At 32.6% G+C, this 25,612-nt stretch overlaps 1 protein-coding gene across 1 annotated transcript in view; it reads right to left on the bottom strand.

Annotated features, from left to right (window-relative positions):
* Positions 1 to 25,612, bottom strand: part of LOC126890488 (cingulin) — a 374,566-nt gene that overhangs the window by 150,194 nt on the left and 198,760 nt on the right. The window contains exons 3-6 of the mRNA XM_050659471.1: positions 17,664 to 17,837; positions 14,987 to 15,334; positions 6,615 to 7,081; positions 5,594 to 5,721 (exon numbers count right to left, since the gene is read on the bottom strand). Coding sequence (XP_050515428.1) covers positions 5,594 to 5,721; positions 6,615 to 7,081; positions 14,987 to 15,334; positions 17,664 to 17,837 — 1,117 coding nt within the window. The remainder of the gene's footprint in view (positions 1 to 5,593; positions 5,722 to 6,614; positions 7,082 to 14,986; positions 15,335 to 17,663; positions 17,838 to 25,612) is intronic.

Genomic DNA, 25,612 nt, shown 5'->3' with positions numbered 1-25,612 from the left:
TCTTAAAATGGCAATATTTAACCACCATATTATCATGTCCCTTTTGATTTAAAAGATTGGACACTTGGACACAAGGATAAAAGTAAATATTGATACTATGGTAAAGATTCAAAGATCAAAGGAAAGGTAAATATTGTAAGTCAAAACTTAATTATTGTAACATGTTTTGGTATGTATTTGGTATGTCTTTCGGTTCTTTAATGGTGGACGTTCATTTTGTAACTAAAAAAGAATTCCAACGCAGCGTATAATAGAAAACTGCAACAGAAAAAGATAAAACTGAAGACGGGAATCAACGCAACGTGAAATAGCGAAATTTCTTTCAAAATTATTTGTTATTTATGATTCTTAAGCTAATACTGAACCCTAATTTATGATCCCTGTGGAGCGGCTCGTTTTCCCCGTGAATTGCCGGTAAAATGACACGGTTTAAAGGAATTTAACATACAGGTACTAAGGTGTCCACCGTTTCGACGGAGATACGATCAGTGCCGTGATATTTTTTATGTAGTGGTCTAACCACGTTGATTTAATTTTTATCATTGTGTTAAAACAATACTACTAATATTTTTAATATTAGTAGTATTGTTACTAATATTTGTAACGCCGTTCACAGAGGCGTAGCTACCGCCGTATCAGCCGTATCAATTATACGGGGGCCCCCGACATTCAGGGGCCCCAACGCGGCATGTCGAAACAAAATTATATTCAAACAATTGAACAAAATATTCTGCAATTATTTCACTATTAAAACGCTTTGAAACAGTGTACATATATTGTTGGGATATCGACATTTTCGTGTAATGGATTCTTTATTATAAACTATATTTATGTACTGTACAGGTACCTATCTATTTTCTGCCTCTTGCCGTTCTATAACAACAGAGGTTTTTTGTCTCCAAGCTACTTCTTATTGTCTATTCACCGTTGGCTGTGTGAGACATTGTATAATGTATAATGCGAAATTGCAATATTTGTAATCGCTTAACCTTTGATAAGTTGAAACATTGAAACACTGTGTATTGTTTGCGTATATTTTCGTGTAATCTGTTCTTTATCTAGTTGTATTTAGTTATGTATATCTATTTGCCGGTCGCTCGCCGTTAAAGAACAGAGCTTCTTTGTTTTCGTTCCTTTTTAATGTCTATTCACCCTTGGCTTGAACAAACTGAATCTGTTTTAAAACAATGAGTCTCAATTAAAATCCGTTTTTCAACTTTGGATTAGTAGAGTTTATTAGATTTATTATTATTATCTATATTTGAGTGTTATACGCTGAACTTATTAGTTCCTAAGGATGTATTATTCAATTTGCAATTTATTTAAATTTATTTTACAATATACAGGGTGTTTCATTAATAATTGGAAATAATTTAACTGTGGATTCCTGGGCTCAAAATATGTATTAAGATTTAACCCAAATCACCTAGTCTGAAAATGCTTCTTATAGAAGCTAGAGCTTTTTGAAAAAGGCGTCTTGTAATTAGTTTTTTTTATATACCTCCAGAACGCTTCTATTTAGAGAAACCAAAACTGGTACGTATATTTATCTTCTTTTTTATCTTTAACTTTTAAGCCTTTTTGACACTGGATTATTAAATTGTGAGGCATTCTAGTAATAAAAGGTACTCTTGCTTTAAGTCGGTAGTACACACCGTTTTCTAGAAATGTCGATTTGAAAATTTTGTGATTTTTAATGTGAGAAAAATTTTCAAAAAAGCTATGAAAACAAAAAACGAAAACTGGTATGTTTAATCCAGAGATGAATCGATTTCATCAATTGCGAATTTCTAGTACCGGTCATATACGTCCGTTTCTAGTAGGTCAACGGTTATTTTATCGCATTATTTTTTGTGTCTTTAATTTTGAAACATTTTTGACACTAGATTATTAAATTATGGTAAAAGTTACTCTTCTTTGGGTCGGTAAAATACACCGTTTTTTTTTTTGAAATTTTTTAAAATTTTGAACAAATTCAAAAAACCAAAAAATTTCAAATCGATTTTTCTGGAAAACGGTGTATCCTACCGACTTAAAGTAAGAGTAACTTTTAGTACTAGAATACCACACAATTTAATAATCTAGTGTAAAAAATGCTTAAAAGTTAAAGACAAAAAAGGTATGCGATAAAATAACCGTTGCCCTACCCAAAGAGGACGCATATGACCGGTACTAGAAATTCGCAATTTATGAAATATATTCATCTCTGGAAGATAAATAGCCGTTTCAGTTTTAGTTTTTCTAAATAGATGTGTTCTAGAGGTATTTCAAAAAAATTAATTAAAAGGCACCATCTTCAAAGAGCTCCAGCTCCAGCTCCAGAACCGTAATATTTTGAACCCAGGAATCTACAGCTATAATATTTCCAATTATTAATAAAGCACCCTGTATTGTTTTGTTTTATTTCATTATCTTTTATTTTGTAATAATAACGACGATTTGTTTAATTTCAGTAAACTGTATTTGTTGTTGTTTTTTTTCCTACTCTTTGTACCTACGCTTTGTCTATAAAATTGTAAAATTTTCAGTGGCAATAAAGTATATTTCTATTCTATACACGCCTTTTTGCTGCTTTTGTTGAACATTTTTTTAGCACTATCCCATATCAGTCGTGGAAAAAGGCCCCGCGACAAACTTTGATAGGGGGCCCCTGTGGGGCTAGCTACGCCACTGGCCGTTCATATTCTTGGGGACAAGATAGTCCGATCGATTTTATCACAAAATAAATATTTATTAATTTTACAGTACTTTGGGGTGCCAACTGTGCTCTTTCCTTTTCAATATTATTTATTTTCTATCTCTTCTCTCTTTGCCAGCGTACATATTGGTAAACTGGTGAAGCGCTTCTCAACAGGCTTCGTTGGTCCGAACCTTATGAGGGTCTGTATAAGAAACTCAGTAGCTGCCAGAAAAACAGGTTTTATTTTCAGAACTATATACAAACACATCGTTCATTTGGAAGAAAAGGGTTATAACTAAGAATTTTCACTTTTTCAGTAGAAAGGTTTTAAGATTCATATTAGTTTATTTCATTTATTTTGTGCAGTGTTTATTTATATTATAGGATTTAGTTATTGAGTATGATAGATTTCTGATCTTTTTATCGCTCTGACAAGAATTTTCTTTTTTAAGATACTTATCAAGTTTAGAAAAAAACTAAGATATAACCTTCTTGAATAAAGAATTATTATCTTTTTAATACACTGTTTGCTTATAAAGTTACATTTTAGGAAATATATTAATAAAGTATTATTAAAAATGCCATTATATCAATTATGATTTAATAAAACTTATTATATTAATCAAACATTAAAAAAAAACTAATTAAATAGTTTGTATAACACAAAATGAAACATAAAGCAATACTATTGTTTGTTTTTTAACCAAGAGGAGTGATTCAAATTTACCGCGCCGTAATGCTTGTTTCTAACTGGTCCAACCGCAGGCAAGTTTACTCCACTGTTATTAAATTTTGACACTAATGACATTTATGAAATTTTGGCACTTCTGTCATTTTATAGGTTAATTAAGTATATCGGCCATTTTTTGTGTTTTCTGCATTATTCCTTTAATTTTTAGATTTTTAGTCTACTTTTATATAAAAACAGTTGTTTTTAGAATTCTTTAGCGATGTGTTAGTATAATATAATATGTATGGATTATCATCGAAAGCTGATATGATCAACGAGAAAAGAAGATGAATTTGGTGACGTTTCTAGTAACTTTCTTGGGTGTGAATCTGTCTTTTTAGTTTACTCGTCTTGGTAAAAAAATCAACTATAGTACCTCATAATTGTTTTTCTTTAGAAATTTTTGTGAAAACTTAAATAGTAATCAGGACAACATTGCGTTTCTTATTAAAGACAACAATAATTTATTATTAAATTAAATTAATCCTTACATAATACTACAGTTTAATTTATAATAATTTACCCAATGCAAAAAAAGATAATTCACATACCTATAACAAAATAACTATGGAGAATAAGGTTACATTTCACAAAACTACTTTTTACGCACATTATATTGCTTCTTTTTTATGATGAAGTATCCAAAAAAAAGTTACAACTAAGAAAGTATCCTTCTATCAGAACATACTGTTCACTTTTAGTGTTATAACTTTTAAGAAAAATGGTTATATCTTTACTTATAACTTTATATCCCAAAAATAAATCACCCTTTTAATTAAATTAACTTATTTTTGTCTATTATATTCCAAGATATAACTGTTTTCGTTAAAGCAAATAACGTTCTGTAGAGAAAGTTAGTGGAAAACCAAAGAGTTACATCTGCCATCTCTCAGATACTGTACTTACAAATGCAACTATTTTTTCCATAGGAAGGTATTGATGCAATAAAAAAAAACTTTACCATTTTGAGATGTAACCCTCTTCTTCCAAATGAACGACATACTCTATTTACAATATTATATACAAACCGGCGGTATAAAAGAAACTTAATGACTCTAGGGCTTTACCAGTATCGGAAGTTTACAAGGGATCGAGGTATATTATTCTGCATAGGAATGGGATAATACGTAGCTCAACAGACTGTAAGTGCCACAGACAAAAGTCCTTTCTTACCCTTGAATACGAGTATAGTCACTACGGTAGAGAATACTCATGAAAAATAGCTCAGTACGCTAAAAACCATGAAGTTAGGTTCTCAAGATTGTCCCAGCTCGGCGTGCTGTAAGTCTCTATGTCCAAGTCAACAAGTTTGTGATGTCAATCTTAGTGTATCTATTCAGCTTAGCACGCTTAAACATGTCCACGATGAGTCTCTTTATCGACTTTCGGTGAGAATTTATATTCTACCACTAGATTAGCTGCCTGATATTCGGTGAGCGCTACAATTCGTATCTTTGTAGCTTTATCAAGAACGAATTGTTACCAGATCAAAAAGTTTGTGGTAATAGTAGGAATATAATAAATAGTAACGGGAAATACGAATACTTTTGAAGGTCCGGATATCAACAGGTCTGGATCATTTAAGAGACCTGGGTCAGTAATCTCGTTTTCGAGAAATTTGGATTTTGACTGATGGAACTACCTTCTTAAAATTAGACTTTATGGAAGGCTAGGCTAGTTAAGTTAGAAGGTTAAGTTAGGTTAGATGCAATATGAGTGGGTACTTAACCACACTTTCACTCGACCTAAAGATCTATTGTGGCTCATCCTAGGATTGTCCCTTTAGTCCAGCATTTTTCAGAAAATCTATTTATTATGACTCTTATACAAAGTCGTAGGGCTCAAGTTGGGATTGCTCAAATGAATTGAGCAGTTGATTATCCTATCCAAACCTTTCTAGAACAAGATGAATAACAACAACACTTCTACTTCTTTCTCACAATCCTTAGTGCCCTTCAGGACGTCGGATATAACCGCAACACAAAAGTAGGTAAGTAATATTTACATTGAGACATTTTCTCTTATTACTTTCTTGTACCTTTTCATCATGTGTTTTGATATACTATACATAGTTCATATATTTGTTTGTGAACTTTTCAATGTACATGAACTATGAACTTAATGGTATAGTGGTCGTAAAACTTAGTTTTATCAACTTTTACATTAAATAAAAATGAACTTACCTATTCGGAATAGATTTGTTTTTATCTGATTGTTGTTTTTCATATTCTGCACACATGTTGAGAATTTCTTCCAATCTTTCCTGTTCTGCCTTTTCCATCTCTTGTTCCTTTATTCTATCTTGTTGAGCCTAAAAATAAAAATATAAAAATGTTTATCAAAAAAATACAGATTAGAAAACAAAAGTGGTACTTTATCAACAAAATAAAAAAAGACGAACACCCATCAATAGATTGGAATTTTTCAAGAACATATCCGTTTACAAAAAAGGTATAAATAAGGGGACACTAATATTACAGAGGTATAAACTTAATACAACTACGACAAAGGTGTTTAGAAAAACTACAGACGTGATCGACTGGTGGGGCTATTTTATACCTGGCAATTTGATTGGAAAAATGTATTTACAATTACTGGAAGAGGTGATTGATCCTGCCTTGATTGATATCATTAAGTATGATCAAAAATATGATGAAGATCATTTGACTTCTCAAAAGGACGCGGCGGTGTTCCTCTGATACTTTTAATAATTGTCAATATTTAGATCAAAATTTTCTACAGCTTTAGATTGGAAGAGGCAGCATCGAATGGACTCCTCGGTTACCACATTTGTCTCCCTTAGATAGATTTTTTTTGTGGGACACCTAAAAAGTAAAATCTATAGAACACTATCCGTAACTTTGGAAGACTAATTGTCTACGAACTGTTAACTAATGCCTACGAATCAGTCCGCTAATGCTTCGGAATGTGGAAGAACACTTCGAACAAACCTGTATCATTGTATAGACACCGGAGGTTATCAGTTTTACTATTTGGTGAACTAAGCTACTTGGTGAATAAGTAAAAAGCTAAAAATATTAATTTTACATTGTATTTTTTTAGTAAATCAAATAAAGGCTTCCAATATACCTGAATCAACTTTGTTTAATGTCCAAGCTTCCAATCAATAATACACCTACCTCGGAGATCAAAATACAAAATTTTCGAGGAAAACTATTCCAAAATGTTATTATATAGACCTACCTGATTTCGTTTCAACTCTGCCTCGTATTTCCTTTTTTCTAGAACACAAACATCAATGCCCATATCAGTCCCTTCATTTTTCTTCTGATCGTTCCTCGAGTCGATATTAACGGGACTAGACGAAATACTCCTCAGAAAATTTGGATTTCGATTGAAGTTTGGAGAAGGTGTTGCTACCCTATTAACGTTAATGTTCTTGTTTGTACTGGAACTCTTAATATTTAATTCGTTGTGGTCGAAATTTACATTTTGATTTTTAGAGTGTTCAAATATAATAACCCTGTTATTGATAGTATTTGTTTCATTGACTGTAACATTAACGTATTGGTTTTGGTATCCCTTTTTCGAAAAAGGTGTTTGAGCTTGTGATTTTCCTTGAATTTTGTCATTGGTGTTCAGTTCTGCATAGTTGAGAGAACTCTGTGGGAGATTTTTGGCGAAATTCGTTAAATCCGGAGGAGCTTTTCCTAAAATTATATCCAACTATAAAAATATTATTAACACCTTTCATTAAAAACAATTAAACGTCTTAAGGTACTAGTCCACTTTAGAAGACCAAAAATAAGCATTTTTTAAGATTTTTCTTCTTAGAAACTTTATTATAAATGAACATAAAACTTTCTACATATTAATATCTAACTCTTAGAGAATACAAAAAATATATCTTTTTTCATTTATGCACGTACACTAATATTGTAGAGGGCGCCAAAGTCGAGGCCTCGAAAAAAAGTAGTTCCGATGGCGGACAGTAGTTAATCTCAGTATTAGGATCTCTGAAACAAAAAAATCGTACGGCATTTGAAAAAGGAAGGTTTCTTACGTGACAATTTACCACTGTTAGTGAAAAATACCCAAAAAAAAAGATTTTACGGAAATTTGAAAAAATTTTGTGAAAAAATCGACCGTTTTTCTTCAGTTTTTCATGGTTAAATAATATTTGTTTTTTATTTTTTGGCCAAATTGTGGTAAATTGTCACGTAAGAAACATTTCTTTCTCAAATGCAGTACGATTTTTTTGTTTCAGATATCCCAATCCTGAAATTAACTGTCCGCCATTATTTTTCGAGGTCTCGACTTTTGCGCCCTCTACAATATTAGTCTACGTGTATAAATGAAAAGAGATATATTTTTTGTACTCTCTAAGAGTTAAGAATTAATATGTAAGAAGTTTTAGGTTCATTTATAATAAAGGTTATGAGAAAAAAATTCTTGAAAATAATGAAGGGAGCAATCCCAGTGGTTGGCTGTATCTTTCTCCCCAGTTCCATACCCCATGTGGCGTATTGGGTGCTATTGCGTTTTTTGGCAAAAAAGAGAGAACACATGTCGAGAGCAGATTATGAGATTACAAGTTGCTCGCAGACATGGTGACATAGAAACAAGGTGTAAGAAACACTCACTGCATATAAATCCAAAGAAGACATAGATCTTCGTCTTCACCAAAGGTCTTCACCAGAAAAAGAAGGATCACGGGCTTAATACCAACAAGGTTTCTAAACTGTAATATAAACTTGACAGGTGAAGAGGTGACATACCTTGGTATTAACCCTGACAGGAAGTTAACGTGTAACTCTTACTTTGATAGTAGAGCTAACAGAGCATATATTGCCTATGAACAGTGTCAGTGAACGGTCGGACGCACTTGGTGCCTTTCGCCCAGGGTGATCGCCTGGATCTACACTACTGTCATTAGGCCAATGCTAACCTACGGAGCTTTTGCTTGGGTACCAAAAGTGCTACAGGCAACGGCGATCAACAAACTAAATAATATTAAGCGGATGGCTTGCCTAAATAAACTGCTCGTCAAAAGTTGGGATATAGAAAGTTATGCTGATTTTCATAGTTGATTTTTTCGCGAACAGACGGATTCCGCTATTTTTTTTTATTTTAGCCTTTTCTTTAGTATTTACACAGTTGTTCAAATGTTTACTCAAACTTATTTTTTGTACTTATACCGGGTGGAAGAAAAAAATGTTTTCTTGTGTTAAGTTTGAGACACCCTGTAGGGAGAACGAGGTACAAATATGAGTATACATCAGAAAAATATTGTAGTCTTATGTTTTGTGAACATGCTGTTGTTTGAATGTCCCTGATATCTTTAGAAACAAAAAAAAATAGACGGTTTTGTAATTTAACATGTGTTTTAACCGAAACAAAAGTTTGAGACACTTTGTAGGGAGAAAAAGGCACAAAGGTAAGTATACCCCGATATTATGTTGTAGTCTCATATTTTTTGAATATTTTATTTTTTAAATTTTTCTGATATCTTTAATAACAAAGAAACTATACGGTATTACTCTTTAATATGTTTTTCTATGTTTCACATGTGTGATGTGACGCATGTCGTCAGTTAAAACACATATTAAAGAGTAATATCGTCTAGTTTCTTTGTTATTAAAGATATCAGGGAAATTAAAAAAATAAAATATTCACAAAATATGAGACTACAACAAAATATCGAGGTATACTCACCTTTGTGCCTTTTTCTCTCTACAAGGTGTCTCAAACTTTTGTTTCGGTTAAAACACATGTTAAATTACAAAACCGTCTTTTTTTTTTATTTCTAAAGATATCAGGGACATTCAAAAAACAAAATGTTCATAAAACATAAGACTACAATACGATTTCGATATATACTCCCATTTGTACCTCGTCCTCCCTACAGGGCGTCTCAAACTTAACATAAGAAAAACATTTCTTTTCTTCCACCCGGTATAAGTACAAAAAAAAAGTTTGAGTAAACCTTTGAATAACTGTGTAAATACTAAAGAAAAGTCTAAAATAAAAAAAATTAGCGGAATCCGTTAATCTGTTCACGAAAAAATCTACTATAAAAATTCAGCCGAATTTTCTATATCCCTAACTTTTGACGAGCAGTTTTATAACACATGCCATGAAAACAACACCAACTGTTGCAATGGAGTTGCTCATTAGCATCACCCCTCTAGATATATCAAAGAGGTGGCGCAGATGACGATGATGCGATTGCACTCAGCGGGTGTAAACCTTTATGTAGGAATGGGACAATTGAGATGCGAGTGACACTGAGTGAGCTGGAAGCGCTACTCCTGTTATATGCAGGACACGGAGGCGACTCTATTAAATCTACATTTGTCAAACTACGTTTGTCTTCTACAAGACAACATAGGGAGTCAAACGTGGGAAATGCGTAATGCGCATACACCGATGGCTCCAAAATGGAAAAAGGCTAAAGATGCGGGATATACTCCAGATGACTGAACCTTAGTATAAAATGAGGTATGGGTAAAATTGCCAGCATAGTTCAGACTGAATTGGCTGGTATCTCCATAGTTGCCGAATCGCGGAAATTGCCAAATTATATCACTCCACGCGCAAACCGTGAAAAGATGGAAAGAGGGGCCAGTACAATTTACTTTATAAATAACTAGTCCAAGTAACTAGTATCTACCTACGCCAAATTCAGAAACTTGACAAAGAGAACCAAAGTGCTGAAATTCCTAGAAGAGCAAAACTGGCATGTTCAGGATTTAGTAAACTTAGTTGGGTGCTTAAGAACCGCAAAATATCTCAGTACTGGAGGAGAAGAGTGTTCAACCAGTGTATCCATCCTTCCTATAATGACATACGGATGTCAAACATGGCTCTAACTAAGTCCAATATTAATAAAATAGCAACAACACAAAGGGCAATGGAAAGATCTATCCTAGGTAAACGACTGTCAGATAAAAAAAGGAACGACTGGGTAAGATCAAAACAAAAGTCGACGATATCACAACAAAAATTGCAATACTCAAATGGAGCTTGGCATGCCACCCTGCTAGACAAAAAGACCAACGTTGGAATGACACAATACAACATTGGAGGTCTTACAAAGACAGACGACCAAGAGGAAGACCAGAGACGAGATGGGTGAATGACATAAAAAAACATAGCCGGATCAAAATTTGAAGTATGTATGAGAGGCATATGTCCATAAATAGACGATAGAAGGCTAAGAACAAATATGTCATGCTTCACCTTCAAGCTTATTTATTACCAACTTCATTTTTGATTTCAAACTTAGTAGTTCTCATCCATCCTTCTTCATTTCTCTTTTATTTAAGGCCTGTATCTCGCGTACCAAAAAAAAGTTTATTAATAGCAAGCTGAAAATCTATTAATAGCTTAACGGTGTCTGGTCGGACAAACTTTGATGTATGGGCACACTGGAAGAGGGGAAGTTTTAATTGTGGAACGTGATTTTAATTGTGGAACTTGTCATCCTGACAAGTATATGATTGTGAAAACTAGCAGATTGTTTATTCAATAGCAAACTTTATATAATATATGAAAAAATGTTTGTCCGATATAAATGTTGGGAATTTTAACAAATCCTACACGTAGACCATGTCAAATGACACGAATTATGTTGGTGATAACTAGCGGGCTGATTTTTGCATGAGAGTTTAATAAAACGATAACAAACCAATTGGAAGTTTTGTCCGACAAAATACATGAGACGTTTTCGTACCCTGAAGTTCGAAACTTTTAAAATGTTCCACAATTAAAACTTCCCCTGTTCCAGTGTTCCCGTGCATCAAAGTTTGTCCGACTAGACACTGTTAAGCTATTAACAAATTTTCAGCTTGCTATTAATAAACTTTTTTTGTTACGCGAGATCCAGGCCCATTACAATTGCAGTCAGGCACAGGATTGATTTGAGTATGTTAATTATTAGCTGTTAGTTATTTCCGTATCTTTTCCATTTATTAGAGAGTCCTCTTTAAGGATTATCCATTTTATTTCTTAATTTGTAAATCTAAATAGGTTAAAAAATTAAAATAAAAAATAACACTTGCAAATATTATTGTAATGGTGTCAATGACCAACAGCGATCCAGACATAATCATTTGATTCAATTAAACCATTTGATTCAATTGAAAGTAATATTAAAACAAAACTCGGACAGTACATATCTAACTGATCAATATCTGGTTATTAACTTGTAAAAACGTTAATCATTTATACAGTGATGAACAAGCTAATAACCGGCAAAATACCGCAAAAGATGGAAAACATATTAAGTTGTGAGGTAAACAGAATTGAAACTAGTACACTAGTAGCGACAAAAACCTTTAAATTTACATTATATTTACTGTTTGTCACCTTTAGACGTATCGGACGAGTTTGACAACTGCCACTGTGACAGTTTTAGTTGACATTCTCATCCGATACGTCTAAAGGTGGGAAACAATAAATATAATGTAAGTTTATAGGTTTTTATAGCTAAATTTCTCACCTCTACTAGTTTTATTTCTTTTTATCTCACAACTTATCTTTGCCGTTATTTTGCCGGTTATTAGCGCGCTCAGCACTGTATACAGGGTGTCCCGAAAAGATTGGTCATAAATTATACCATATACCACAGATTCTGGGGTCAAAAATAAGTTGATTAAACCTCACTTACCTATATACAATAGTGCACACAAAAAAAGTTACAGCCCTTTGAAGTTACAAAATGAAAATCGATTTTTTTTCATATATCGAAAACTCTTAGAGATTTTTTATTGACAATGGACATGGTGGCATTCTTATGGCAGCAATATCTTATAAAAAACTTAAAGTGAAATTTGTGCACCCCATAAAAATTTTATGGGTGTTTTGTTCCTTTAAACCCCCACAAACTTTTGTGTACGTTCCAATTAAGTTATTATTGTGGCACCATTAGTTAAACATAATGTTTTTAAAACTTTTTTGTCTCTTAGTACTTTTCGATAAGCCAGTGTTTATCGACATATTTTGAATATTTGTCGAATCCGCCACATATTTGTATTGGTTAAGTACGATTATAGAGACTTGTTAATAATCTGAAAATTTATTTATAATTTGCATTTTTAGGCACATTTTGAAAAAGAAGCCACATCTCGATAATAGGTGACTTGTCAAAAAAAGACTAAGAGGCAAAAAAAGTTTTAAAAACACTGTCTTTAACTAATGGCACCACAATAATAGTTTAATTGGAACGTATACAAACGTTTGGGGGCTTTAAAGGAACAAAACCCCCATAAAATTTTTATGTAAATATATTAAAAAAGAAGCCGCATCTCGATAAAAACTGGATTATCGAAAAAATACTAAGAGGCAAAAAAGTTTTAAAAACGTTGTGTTTAACTAATGGTATCACAATAATGAATTAATTGAAACGTACACAAAAGTTTGGGGGGGGGGGTTTAAGGGAACAAAAGCCCCATAAAATTTTTATGGGGTGGACAAACTTCACTATAATTTTGTTTTAAGATGTACCTGCCACAAGAATAATACATGTCCATTTTCAATAAAAAATCTCTAATAGTTTTCGATATATTGAAAAAAATCGATTTTCACTTTTTATCTTTAAAGGGCTGTAACTTTTTTTATGAGCACATTTGTACTAAAGTAAGTTAGGTTCAATCGAACTATTTTTGACCCCAGAATGTGTGGTATAATTTATGACCAATCTTTTCGGGACACCCTGTATACGCCAGTCAATGAGAGCAAAAACAGGATATTATCTCCTGATTCTATCCTACTGCATGGATATTAATAACATTTTGGGAATAGCCTATACTTATCTCCCAATTCAAAGTCCACCCCCTTTTCGGGGGTGGAAAATTTTTTGGTTGAAACAATTACGGAAGTGGCTAGAGAACTGAATTCTAAACAAAAACTGTTCTATACTTTTTTTTTTCGAAAACTCAATATTTTTTGAGTTATTCTTGGTTGAAAATTTTCCATTTTTATTGAAAAATGTCACCTTTTTGGACGGTTTCTTGCGAATACCTTAAAAATTATGTATCTAATGAAAAAAAAAAACTATATAAAACATTTTTGTAGCTTATGAAAAATCAAAGAGATTTATTGTTTCATACATCTTCTAGTTATAGAACAAAAAGAGATATGATAGGTGGAAAGAGATATTTTTTTGATTATGCTCAAATCTGTGTGTTCAATAAAAGAGATATATTCGATGTTAAGGGTATAATGTTACCAATATCTTTTGTAGTGGTTGAAAAACAAGCACTGTTAAATGTCGATTATATTTAAACTAAGCGAGATATGATGCAAAAAAAGCCAATCTATTGCAACAAGATAAAATGCGAAGCATACTTTAACCCCTCATTTACCAGATTAATGTTCAAATTGTTGGACTGGTTGAAAATGCATATTTTTTGAAAAAAAAAACAAGATCAAATCATAGAGCATTTTTAAATTTTCTTAAAAATCTTCCTTTTTCTCCATGTAACTCGATAATGATAAAGAGATACGAATGGTCACTACGAAAAACGATCAATGTCAATTTTGTCCAAAATTAGGATATATGCTCCATGTTGTAGCGGTTGTCAGTTAGTTTCGAACTATAAATAGCTACGGCAAGAAAAGATTAAGGTTTGTGAGAAAATAAGGGAAATAGATATAAGCTACCGCCTCAAACAATGCGACTTTAAACCTTAAAATCATGATTTTACAGACTCTATTAAAAATGACTCTATAATGACTAATATAAATGACTACAAAATTGTTACCTGAAAAAACCCTACATTTTTGTACTGTAACTTTTTTTGGAATCTCGTATCATTTTCGAGTTATATGGAGAAAAAGGTAGATTTTTAAGGAAATTTAAAAATGCGCTCTATAATTTGATCTTATTTTTAAAAAAAGCATTAATTTTAAACCCGTTCAACTGTTTGAAATAACACTATTCGCCATGTGCAAGTACTTGGAGGGGATACGAGAAACGATGGTGCGCGAATAGCAGAGAAATCTTGCAACTTTCTTAAATAATTCATTGTCAATTGAAATTGTCAAATTGACGTAAGTATATTTCATATCTACTGTCAATGAAGAAGAAAAATTATATGTTGCTCCACAATATTGATATGATATGAAATTATTAAATAAAAGTACATTTAATTAATTGTATTTTGCTTGTAGTAGTGCATTTTAATAATTAATTTTATTTACTACATACAACTGTTTACCTTTTAATAACATAACCTTAATATTACTTTTTCTTCTTATATTTTTTTTGGGCTATGGCCTTCACAAGTGTCCAGCAACCAGGACTAATATAGTTGGTCAATATAATTAAAAGTGCTAAAAATGTTGCTGAGATATGAAACCAGGTGTCGCTTTTCCGAACTTGCACGGCCCCAATAGTAAAAGGTATTGTAGAAGGAAAACCATGCATTTATTTTAGTCGATGAGGGTTTAAATATACTTCTCACTTTTCCTTAAAATACATAAGTTATCAAGTTTTTTTGCACCATATCTCGCTTAGTTTCAATGCAATCGACATAGTAGGATGAAATTCAGAGCCAAATACCCTCACTGACTGCACTAATACAATAATAGTACTGAACACAAATACCCACCTATAACATCTTTTACGGGCATATTGACTGTAACCACATTGGACGGAAAAACTTTTGGAGAAATGGATTTTTTGTAGTTTTGAGCTGCCAGGTATTCGAATTTGGATACTTTGGTCATGATATTTGATGGTGGTTCATCGCTACCACTATCGGAAAGAGATTCTCTAGGGCTTTTTCTAGGCGCTACAGGTGGTTTCTTATTAAATTTACTCATAAAACTGTTGTCCGGTTCGAATGTTATAGGAGCCATTGAAATCCTTGGATTTGGTAGCACTGATTTCATAAGCTTGGCTTCGGCAGGATGGTTAAACCTCATATAGTTCGACCTACCAATTGTGAGCATACATCCTGAAAAGAAATAATGATATAATGATAATGAACGATCATCTTACCGAAATGAAAAATTAAAAAATTAAAAATCTTTTGAAACATCTAGAGTCTACTTGAGCTACGGCTTGAAGAGAACCTTTGGTTTTGCTAATTCGATATTTGGCACGTGTTTTCTACCACTTTTGTGTTTTTGTTAATTATTATAAATAATATCTTAAATATTTAGATGAATCCGAACTATCTGAAAAGAATTCGCATTTGAGATAGGTAGATCATGGAAAGACATATAGGGTGCGACATAAGTGCGAGGAATCAAATTACTTGTTTGTTGTAAGATATACAAAAAAAATTAGACAAAAGGTATATCCTATCTTTTTAAAATGGAATACCCTGTATATTCTTATATTTTTGGATTCTTCTCGATGTTTTCTTTCATGAAATATATGGTTTTGCAATGTTATACGAGGTAATTTCAAGATAATTACGATTTTTTTATTAATTTCGTAGCAACATACCCTGTAGAATTGTCGTGATTTGACATACAAAATCTATTTATGTCTATAAATGATTTTTAATACAGTTTACTATTGTCAAAAAATATTAAGATAGCCAAATGCTAATTTTGGTATACAGCGTTCGTCGAAACTTGAGATGATTATTTTCTGAGTTTTCTTAAATGGAACACCATGTATTTTAGTATTGTAATGAAACGTTATTTTATAATACTTTTTATTTCTTAAACATTCCTTATACCTTATTGCAGTTATTCGTGATTCTTTAAGCCAAACATTAATTATTGCAACAAAAATTACGTGAAATTTTATTAGGTTGCCCGTGAAAATATTCAAACAAATTTTTGAAAAAAAACTTAATAATCTAGATTGTATTAATGTTGGATGTGATATCAAAATACCTAAGTAGTTATGATTGTTGGTGTGTGTAAAGTATTAATAAAAACACAATATTCTGTAGTTGGCTATGATTTTGACACTAAACTTGCTTAAACATTTGACAATAAACTATTTTTTATGAAAACTTCTATAATATTTATTTTAAAAGTTACAGGGGTGAAAAAAAGAGAAAATATATTGTGATTTTTAATTTCAAATACCATTCAAATGAAACCTTTTGTTTATTCTAAGGGAGTTTCGGCCCTCGGTATTAATGTAATCTTTCATTCTGCGTTAAAATTTTTCAAAAATATTTATTAGGTTTCTACGGGAGTCGAAAAAAAAAGAATGCATTTGAAAAGCATTGGTCCGAAATTTTGCACCTACGCTCTTAATTCATTTTCTTAATTTACAATAGTTTTGGTCCGACCAGATTTTTTGGAATCTACGTGTCCAGTATGTTGAAACCTTTCTAGTATACTTTAAGAAATATATTATCCTATATATGCTTCAACTTTTACCTATGTACAGCGTATTTCAAACATGCGTTGTAGTGTAAAAGGATAGCCCCATGTTTGCCCATGTCTACTAAATGAGAACCAGCTTAACAACGTTACCACTCTTCACGGCAGCGGCCGTAAAATATAGTATTGGATAGGTACTTGTAGAGGATTATCGCTGTTAACTGCTGCGGAATACTAAAGGAGGATTTATTTAAGATAATTCACAGAATGGCACACCCGCTTGCAATATACAACCATACTGATTCTAACGTTTGAAACAGAGTGTAGGGTGAAACACAAACGAGTGATTGGACTTCCTCGCACTAATGCCGTCCTCTGTAGAAGTATTTAGAAGATGCAGAATGCTTCCTACAAATATCTAAGTGATTTTCTTTAATTATTATTTGCGAAATTTGTCTTTATTTCTTTTTAATTGCAAAGATTTGTATAGAATTCACTTATTTATATAATATTTTTAATAATGTTTTTATACTGAGTGGTTTTCTGTTAAACTAAGAGCCAGGATAAAGCCTGGTAGAACCTAAAAGAAAACATATGAGCACTATGCCGCCACTTTTCAGTGGCACATGCGTCGACACTGGCGCATCAAACATTCCACTAATGGACGGGATAAATAAATTAATTAAAGGGTACCCCTCTCATTCCCAGAATTCATTTTTTTTTAATTCTACGTGATTATAAAATAAGACTTAGCGCAATTTTAACCTACCACCCCTACCCTCATCCAAAACGCAATTTTACGTTTTTATTTTTTTAGATGGGATGCAATCAATTTAAAAAAATATAAAAAATTCACATGCATGGCTTTTAAAAAAAATTGTCTCGTTTTTTATAGACCCGTAAGTTTGATTAAAATTTCTGATCAAGTCTGAGTCTGTACGGCTATGATAATGATTAAAAAATCTTAACATAATAATGACAATAAATATTTACCTTGAGACAATCTTGTTGGACTAGTCACCTTTAAACCATCGATGGAAAGATTTTCAGAAAGAGGATAGATTGTCACAATTCCTTCGCTGTTTTCTATGTGGCAGTGTAGAGGCAGAACACCAGTTCCTTGCACCGGAATATCAACGTTTGGACCACTACCTACTGTAACTCGGCCTAAAATATAAAAAATAAAGTATTAGGTAAAAATATTCGCAAGTTCGAAAAATCAATATTTCTACATTTTAATAATTTTCATTAGTACACACATCAAAATGGTCTGAGACCAGGGGACAAGAAATGAAAGTCATTTAAAAGACAAATCGAATTATTTATCCTCAGCTCATTTTAAGATGGAAAAATAAAGCAGAATAGAGTGGTGAAATACTCGACAAGAGATTTATACTTTTTTAAATTTATATTTTTATTTGAGAATACACGACCTGTCAATCACCGTGATAATAATCTTTACTGAACTAACTAGTTCCTTTTATACGAAATACGTATAAGCACATTGTGCTTATCTTCTTCTTCTTTAAGTACCGTGCCCAAATTTTTAGGCGTGGGTAGCTTCCATAACAATTTGCCGATATCGTTCTCGATCTTGTGCGGCATGTAACAATTGATCTGCTGATAAGCCAGTCCATTAACGAAGGTTTCGGAGCCATGAATATTTCTTTCGACCAATTCCTCTTTTGTTCGATCTTTCCATTGAGTATTAACTGCAGCATCCTATATCTGCCACCTCCCATTATATGCCCCAGATATTCAAGTTTTCTCTTTTTTATCATCTTCATTAAGTCACCTTCGCCTTGACCTACTCTGTTTAAGACTTCTTTGTTTGAAATGCGTCGAACCCAAGATATTCTGAGCATTCTACGATACTACCACATCTCAAAGGCTTCTAATTTGTTCATCATGTTAACCTTCATGATCCAGGTTTCACATCCATATAGTAATACAGGATACACATAACATTTTAGGAACTTGATTCTTAGTTATAAGTTCAGCTGAGAGTTGCTCAGAATAGATCTAAGTTTCATAAATGCTCCTCTTGCAATTTCTATACGAGTTTTAATTTCTTCATCCGGATTTAGTGTCTCGTTTATCCAACATCCTAGGTATTTAAAGTGGTTAACGTTTGTTATTGATTCATCATTGACAATTAGTTGCATAGGGCCGACGTCTTGTTTACTAACCACGAGTAACTTTGTCTTTGTTGCATTTATGTTAAGTCCGTTATTGGAGCATTCTCTAGTGACTCGATCTATAAGGAATTGAAGATCTTCGATATTTTCCATGATTGCGGTGTCGTCTGCATATCTGATGTTGTTAATACTGCCGTGCTAAGCCCAAAGGCGGTAACTGATTTTTTATCGAAAATGAGATTGTTGTATTTCTAGGTAGAACAGGGTATTTAGAATATATTTACAAAGTTCTTGGAGTTGTAGAAGTATTATAATGGGTATCTAGAATATATTTACAAAGTCTTTGGAGTTGTAGAAGCATTATAATATAAAAAAACCTACCTAGAAATACAAAAATCTCATTTTCGATAAAAAATCAGTTACCGCCTTTGGGCTTAGCACGGCAGAATAGTTTCTCCCCCGATTCGAACTCCAAATTGTCCTTCCAAGGCTTCATTAAAAATTATTTCTTATACGTTAAACAAAGTTGGGGATAACACACAACCCTGTCACAAATTGAATTGAACCCTGACACCTCTTTGAATGCAAATTTTGTCTGTTTCTTTGCCGTCTACCAGAATAGAAGCTTCTTGATTCCAATATAGATGTTGTCGTCTCAGATCTTTATCATCTATTCAAATCATTTCTAGATATTCAAACAACCTATCATGTTGAACTCTATCAAACGCCTTCTCAAAATTTCCCATGATCGTTGAAGTAATGTTAACATTGAGAACAAAGCTTCCCTTGTTCCCAATCCTTCTCTGAAACCGAATTGTTTGTTTCCCATTGTCTCTTCAAATTTCTGCTTGATTCTATTAAGAATTATCTTAAGAAGTAGCTTGAGAGAGTGGCTCATGACTCATGAGACTAATTAGTCTAAAGTCTTTACATGATGATGTATTAGGTTTTTTTGGGAGTGGAATAAATAAATATAGACTCTAACCATATCTGTGGCATCATGCCAGTCTCGTATATATGGTTATAAATGTTTGTTAGTTGTGAGACGTTGTCGTCATCCAGAAGTTTGAGCCAGTCTGATGGTATTTGGTCAGGGCCTGGAGATTTCCCATTTTTGCTCTGTTTGATGGCTTTCTCTACTTCCGCTTTTAAAATACTAGGACCAGTATTCGTATACTTTGTGGTGTTAAGTGGTGGCCTCTTATCCAGGAAGAGCTCTTTTATATAGTTAGTCCATTCTTCCGTTTTTTCATCTAAGTCGAGAATTATTTTACCTTTGGAGTTTCTCATAAAGTGAGGAGTTCTTTTTCTCTGAGTGTAGGTAATTTCTTTAACCTTTTTATGTATATTAAACTCGTCATGTTTTCTTTGTAGTTCTTCCATTTCACGACATCTTTGTTCCATCCAGTCCTCTTTTGCTCGCTTAACCTCGTATCTTATTTGTCGATATATCTCTCTATACCGAATCTCGTCTTTGTTTTTCCAATTTCTTCTTTGTTGAATAAGGTCTAGTATTTTATCGATCATCCAATCCTTTTTCTTTATTGGGTCTTTTTATGGTTTCAAAACTTCGTTTGCTATGGTGACCATATTGTGCTTATACGTATTTCGAATTTAACCTATTCTCATCAGAGCACTATCCTAATCCTAACTAAAAATGCTAATGCTAATGAAAAAAAAAGTTTAAAATGTATATTAATTTTTAAGCTAATGCTTCATACCCGTAACGTCACCAAAATGAACAATTGATAGGCAGTAAAATATTTTTAGCAAAAAAAACATAATTAGTTTATAGTAACATTGCTTTTCCTTTCAATACTTTCCAACAACTTTCTTATCACAACATTTTTATCGTAAAATGAAAATAAATTGTCTTTCTTATTAATAACACTATCATAATTTGCCTCGAAAGGGTCATTAATATTCATAAGAGGTTTTTATTTTTCTGGTAATAATGTATACGGTATGATCGTAAAGTTTAGTACATACTACCTTAATGACACAGGTAAATAAGTCAATATTTGTTTTTTATTATTCATACAATAACTTTCAAATATCGTAGGTGTAAAGAAGTAGAAAATTTAACGGAAATTGATGGAGATGATAAAGGTATTTTGTGATCGGAACTAAGAACATTTTAGACAGTAGGATTTTAATACGAAGTTCAACCACGATTTTATCCCTTGTGTTTTTTGTGTACTGAAAATGTCATATGAGATAACAAAAAGAAGTTTAGAGTTGAACCAGGGTGTGTTTGCCAGAAAATCTAATTTCCTTATTTTCAGAAACTTTTCCAAAACTAGCAAACCTTCAAGTACCATGAAGAAGAACATTATAGACACTGACTTATTATCGTTGCATGTCATCAAAATTTTTTAAAAATACATCAATACTTCTTTATCGATTCGTAAATGGCATAATAGACTAGTAAGGATATGTTTTTAGGTGGATGTGAGAGGTGGCATTCAGGTTTTTGCGGATAAAGTTAGGTGATAACTTCGTTAATAATAATTGATTTATGCTCCTTCTCAAACATGCCCGGAACATTAATAAAAATTTCGGTTTTTTTTATACTTTTTTTGCTTATAACTTAAAAACTATTCATTTTAGAACAAAGTCCTATAGGAATAAAACAAAGATAATTAAATTTTCTATCAGATGCGATTGGTTAAAAATGTCTTAATTTACCACCCTTGCTTCAAAATAGCAATAAATATAAAATAAGGGGGTAAAACAAGCCTGTCCTTATTCAATGATTTTCCATCACTTAGGTTACACTTGGAACTTTCCTAATTCGCTTAGAAAATTTTTGTAATGTGCTAAAACCGTACACCAAATTTCATTCAAATCGACTTACTAGATTTTGCATAATAATTTTGCAATCTAAACTTTTTTTTAAAAAATTAAAATTTTTTAAAATCTTGCACAACAAAAACTAGAACATACAAAGATTTGTCAATCTTTTTACATATAAAGAAGTACTCCACCTATCTAATGCACTTTACAGAATTGAAATCGGATTATTTAAGCAGCCTCAGCAATGTTTTAAAGTTATAAACAATTTTTTGGCTTATAAACAAATTAGTGCTGTGGCAAGGAGGGGGTGCTACGGGCTCCTTTATTTAGATGGACTTACCCAAGTTTTTTTATGTATTTTGACCCGTAGAACACGAATCTTTTGGGTAACAGTTGATCCGGATGTCGATAAGATTGTTATAAACAAAGAACTTGAGGAATTACATAAAATCGATTTTTCGCAAAATAAAACATTTTTTTGTACCTATTTCTTGGGTAATTCTAAGCAAAAAATGTTCTTACAAGTTTTTTCGTAGGATGCATAGTTTTCGAGATAAACGCGGTGGAACTTTCAAAAAATCGAGAAATTGCAATTTTTGAACGCGAATAACGTTTGATTAAAAAATAAAATAGCAATTCTGCTGACAGCATTTGAAAGTTTAAGTCAAATTATACCGGTTTTAATTATTTGCATTGCTTAAAATTAATTTTTTTATTATTAAACAAAGCTATTTGTTTATAAGCCAAAAGATTGTTTATAGATTTAAAACATTGCTGGGGCCCCTTAAATAATCCGATTTTAATTCTGTAAAGTGTATTAGATAGGTAGAGCACCTCTTTATATGTAAAAAAAAATTAGCCAACTTCTAAATGGTCTACTTTTTGTTCAGAAAGATTTTAAAAAATTTGAACTTTTTTAAAAACATTTAGATTGCAAATTTATTATGCAAAATTTATTAGGTCGATTTTAATGAAATTTGGTACACGATTTAAGTATGTTACAAATGGTTACAAAAGTGGTTAAAAAATATTGAATAACAACAGATTTATTTTGCCCCCTTATTTTGTATTTATTGCTACATTGCAGAAAAGGTAATACCTTAAGACATTTTTTACCAGTCGAATATCATACAAAATTCAATTATCTTTATTTTATTTCTGTACGACTTTGTTCCAAAACGAATCGTTTTAAAGTTATAAGCAAAGAAAGCAGAAAAAAATCGATGTTTTTCGAAATTTTTAAATATTTTAATTTTTTTATTAATGTTCCGGGCATATTTGAGAAGGAGCATAAGTCAATTATTGTTACTGAAGGTGTCACCTAACTTTATCTGCAAAAATCCGAATGCCACCTCTCACATCCAAAAATAGACGTTTTTTCGCAGATCCTTACTGGTCTATAAAGGAGAATATCGTTGTAGCACATGCGATTTTCTTTACAAAAGAAAATTCAATTTTCCTACGAAAATTATTATTAAAATGAAGATGATGACAGAGAACCAATGTGGAAGATTTTAAAACTATATGGATCATCGATGAAATTCATTAACCTAATCAGTCTATTCTAAAAGGGATATAGAACCAGATTGGATCATGCGGGAGAGATGGTAGAAGATATAATTATACAGAGCGGAGTTAAACAAGGATGCGTACTGTCCCCGACATTATTCCTAATAATAACGGATTGAATGAAGAAAGTAAGCGGTAAAAAACAAGTATTAGGTGGAAATTGCACAACTAGTTGTAAGGCATGGAGTTCGCAGACATTTATCTCCTAACCGAAAGTAGCAACCATATGGAAAAGAAGATCGACAAGCTTGCAAAATACTCTAACGTAATGGGCCTGAAAATAAATACACAGAAACGAAACTATTAAAAAACAACAACCAAGAAACTAAAATTTAAATAAATGGAAGGCAAATAGACTAGGTAAACAACTTTACATATCTGAGATCAATCTTGAAAAAAAGGCGGTAGTAGATCAGATGTAGAAAAAATAATAGTAAAGGCACAGCATGCATATATAACTTCTTAAAAGAAAATCTGGAACGCACGCGATATATCAGAATTAACCAAAATCAAAATATGTCACAGCTGTATTAAGAATATATGACGGTATGGCGCAGAATCTTGGAGACAGGAAAAAACAACAACTAAAAAATTACAAATCTTTATAAATAAATCGTTGAGAAAAGTCCTAAAAATATACTGGCCGGATAAAATAACAAACGTAGATCTATGAAGAAAAACAAAACAAGAGAAAATAACAGTCACGATTAAAAGAAGGAAATGGAAATGAATTGGACACACTCTAAGGAAAGACCAAAATAATATAATCAAATAGACACTGAAGTAGGATGTGAAGGGCACTGAAGTACCAACCTAAAACAGAAGAGGATGTGCTGATCCAGCCCATTCAGCCATCCTTCACTTTTGGCTAAGAAACGCAATAGCGCCCAATACTCCATAAGGAGGGAAGGCAATAGAGAATTGAAGATGATCGAGACAGGCGACTACAGTTGTGAGATTGTGACTGAGATAATAAATATAAATCCAAACTTTCCACTTATATTTGTGTTTCGAATGAATGTGCTTTTTTTTCTAAATGATACAGTGTATCGCTATTGAGCTGATGGACATTCTACATTTTTCCATGAAACAGATACCCAACAACAACTGCAATTAAACGTAGGCTATGGCTATAACCATTGAATGGGTCTTTTCGTGGGATATTGACAAGTTTAACTTGTGTGTTGTTTTACTGAGCCTCTAAGGGCGATGCCACATTATGCGTTTCCACCGCATCCAGTCAAAACGCATAGTGTGACAGGTCGGTCCGGTTGCGTTGGAAAACGATGCGTTTTGAGACATCGGTACGCGCTTACAACTGCACCAGACTAAACGCATAGTGTGACAGGTCGGTCCGGTAGCGTTGGAAACGGATGCGTCTCCACCGCATCCGGTCAAAACGCATAATGTGACATCGCACTAATGTAGACGATGGATCCGCATAGCAGAGGATACTCAAAGCTCGGTGTCTCATTTTGTAGCCAATGTGGGTTTCATTTACGATTTCTTAGCTTGTCCATACTTCCTTAAACGGATTTGGACTTAGATTATCCTTCTGCCCACTTGTTTATTTATTCGGTGAGTCCATGTTCCGTTGTTGTCCTTGTTTTATTGCGACTGTTAAGTTTCTCGATTATTGCTATATGTTTTTTATTGACGCGTTCCTGCTTCATCATTTGGCTTATTTCTTTCAGTGGACTCTGTCAAACGCTTTTATGAGATTCACAATAAATTAGAAAAAGCGGTACGATGAGCTTCTATGGACTTCTCTACTAGTTGCTGTAATATGAAGATCGTGTCGGTGGTAGATTTATTCGTCCTGAATCATTGTTGTTCGTCTGATATGCCTACGGTATTAATTAACTTCTGTGACAAGATTTTTGTTAAAAATTTTGATGTAGACTGGAGCAACGTTATTCCTCTGTAATTATGTAAGTTGTTTTTTAGTACTTTTTTGTATTTTGGAATTTTTATGCTTGTTCTCCATTCCTCTGGTATGTTACCCTATATTATTATTTTTTGAAATATCTTTGTCAATTCTGTCACGATTTCTCGGATACCGTACTTAATCTCGTTAATGGTAACGTTAGATCCTGGCGATTTTTTTTTTTTCAGTTTCTTGATGGCTATTTGTACCTCTTCACTAGTTATATCTTCGTCATTGTCAATAGCTTCGCCAATACTTATGTTAGGTACTTTCGACTTGTTCTTCGGTGTATATTGTATGGGTGTGATTATACCGTGACCAGACATCCCGTAACACGACAATTTGTAACCGAACAAGTGGTAACAGACAACTCGTAACGGCGACAGTTCGTAACAGCGACAGTTCGTAACTATACAAATTCGTAACGGACAATTCGTAACGTCAAAATTGAATTATTCTGTTTATTTTTGTTAACGTGGAAACTAACTGCTATTACAGTTGTAATTGAAATT

The sequence above is a fragment of the Diabrotica virgifera genome, chromosome 8 (genome assembly GCF_917563875.1).
Source record: "Diabrotica virgifera virgifera chromosome 8, PGI_DIABVI_V3a".
NCBI classification, from domain to species: Eukaryota; Metazoa; Arthropoda; class Insecta; order Coleoptera; family Chrysomelidae; genus Diabrotica; species Diabrotica virgifera.
This window is presented reverse-complemented; position numbering and strand designations above follow the sequence as displayed.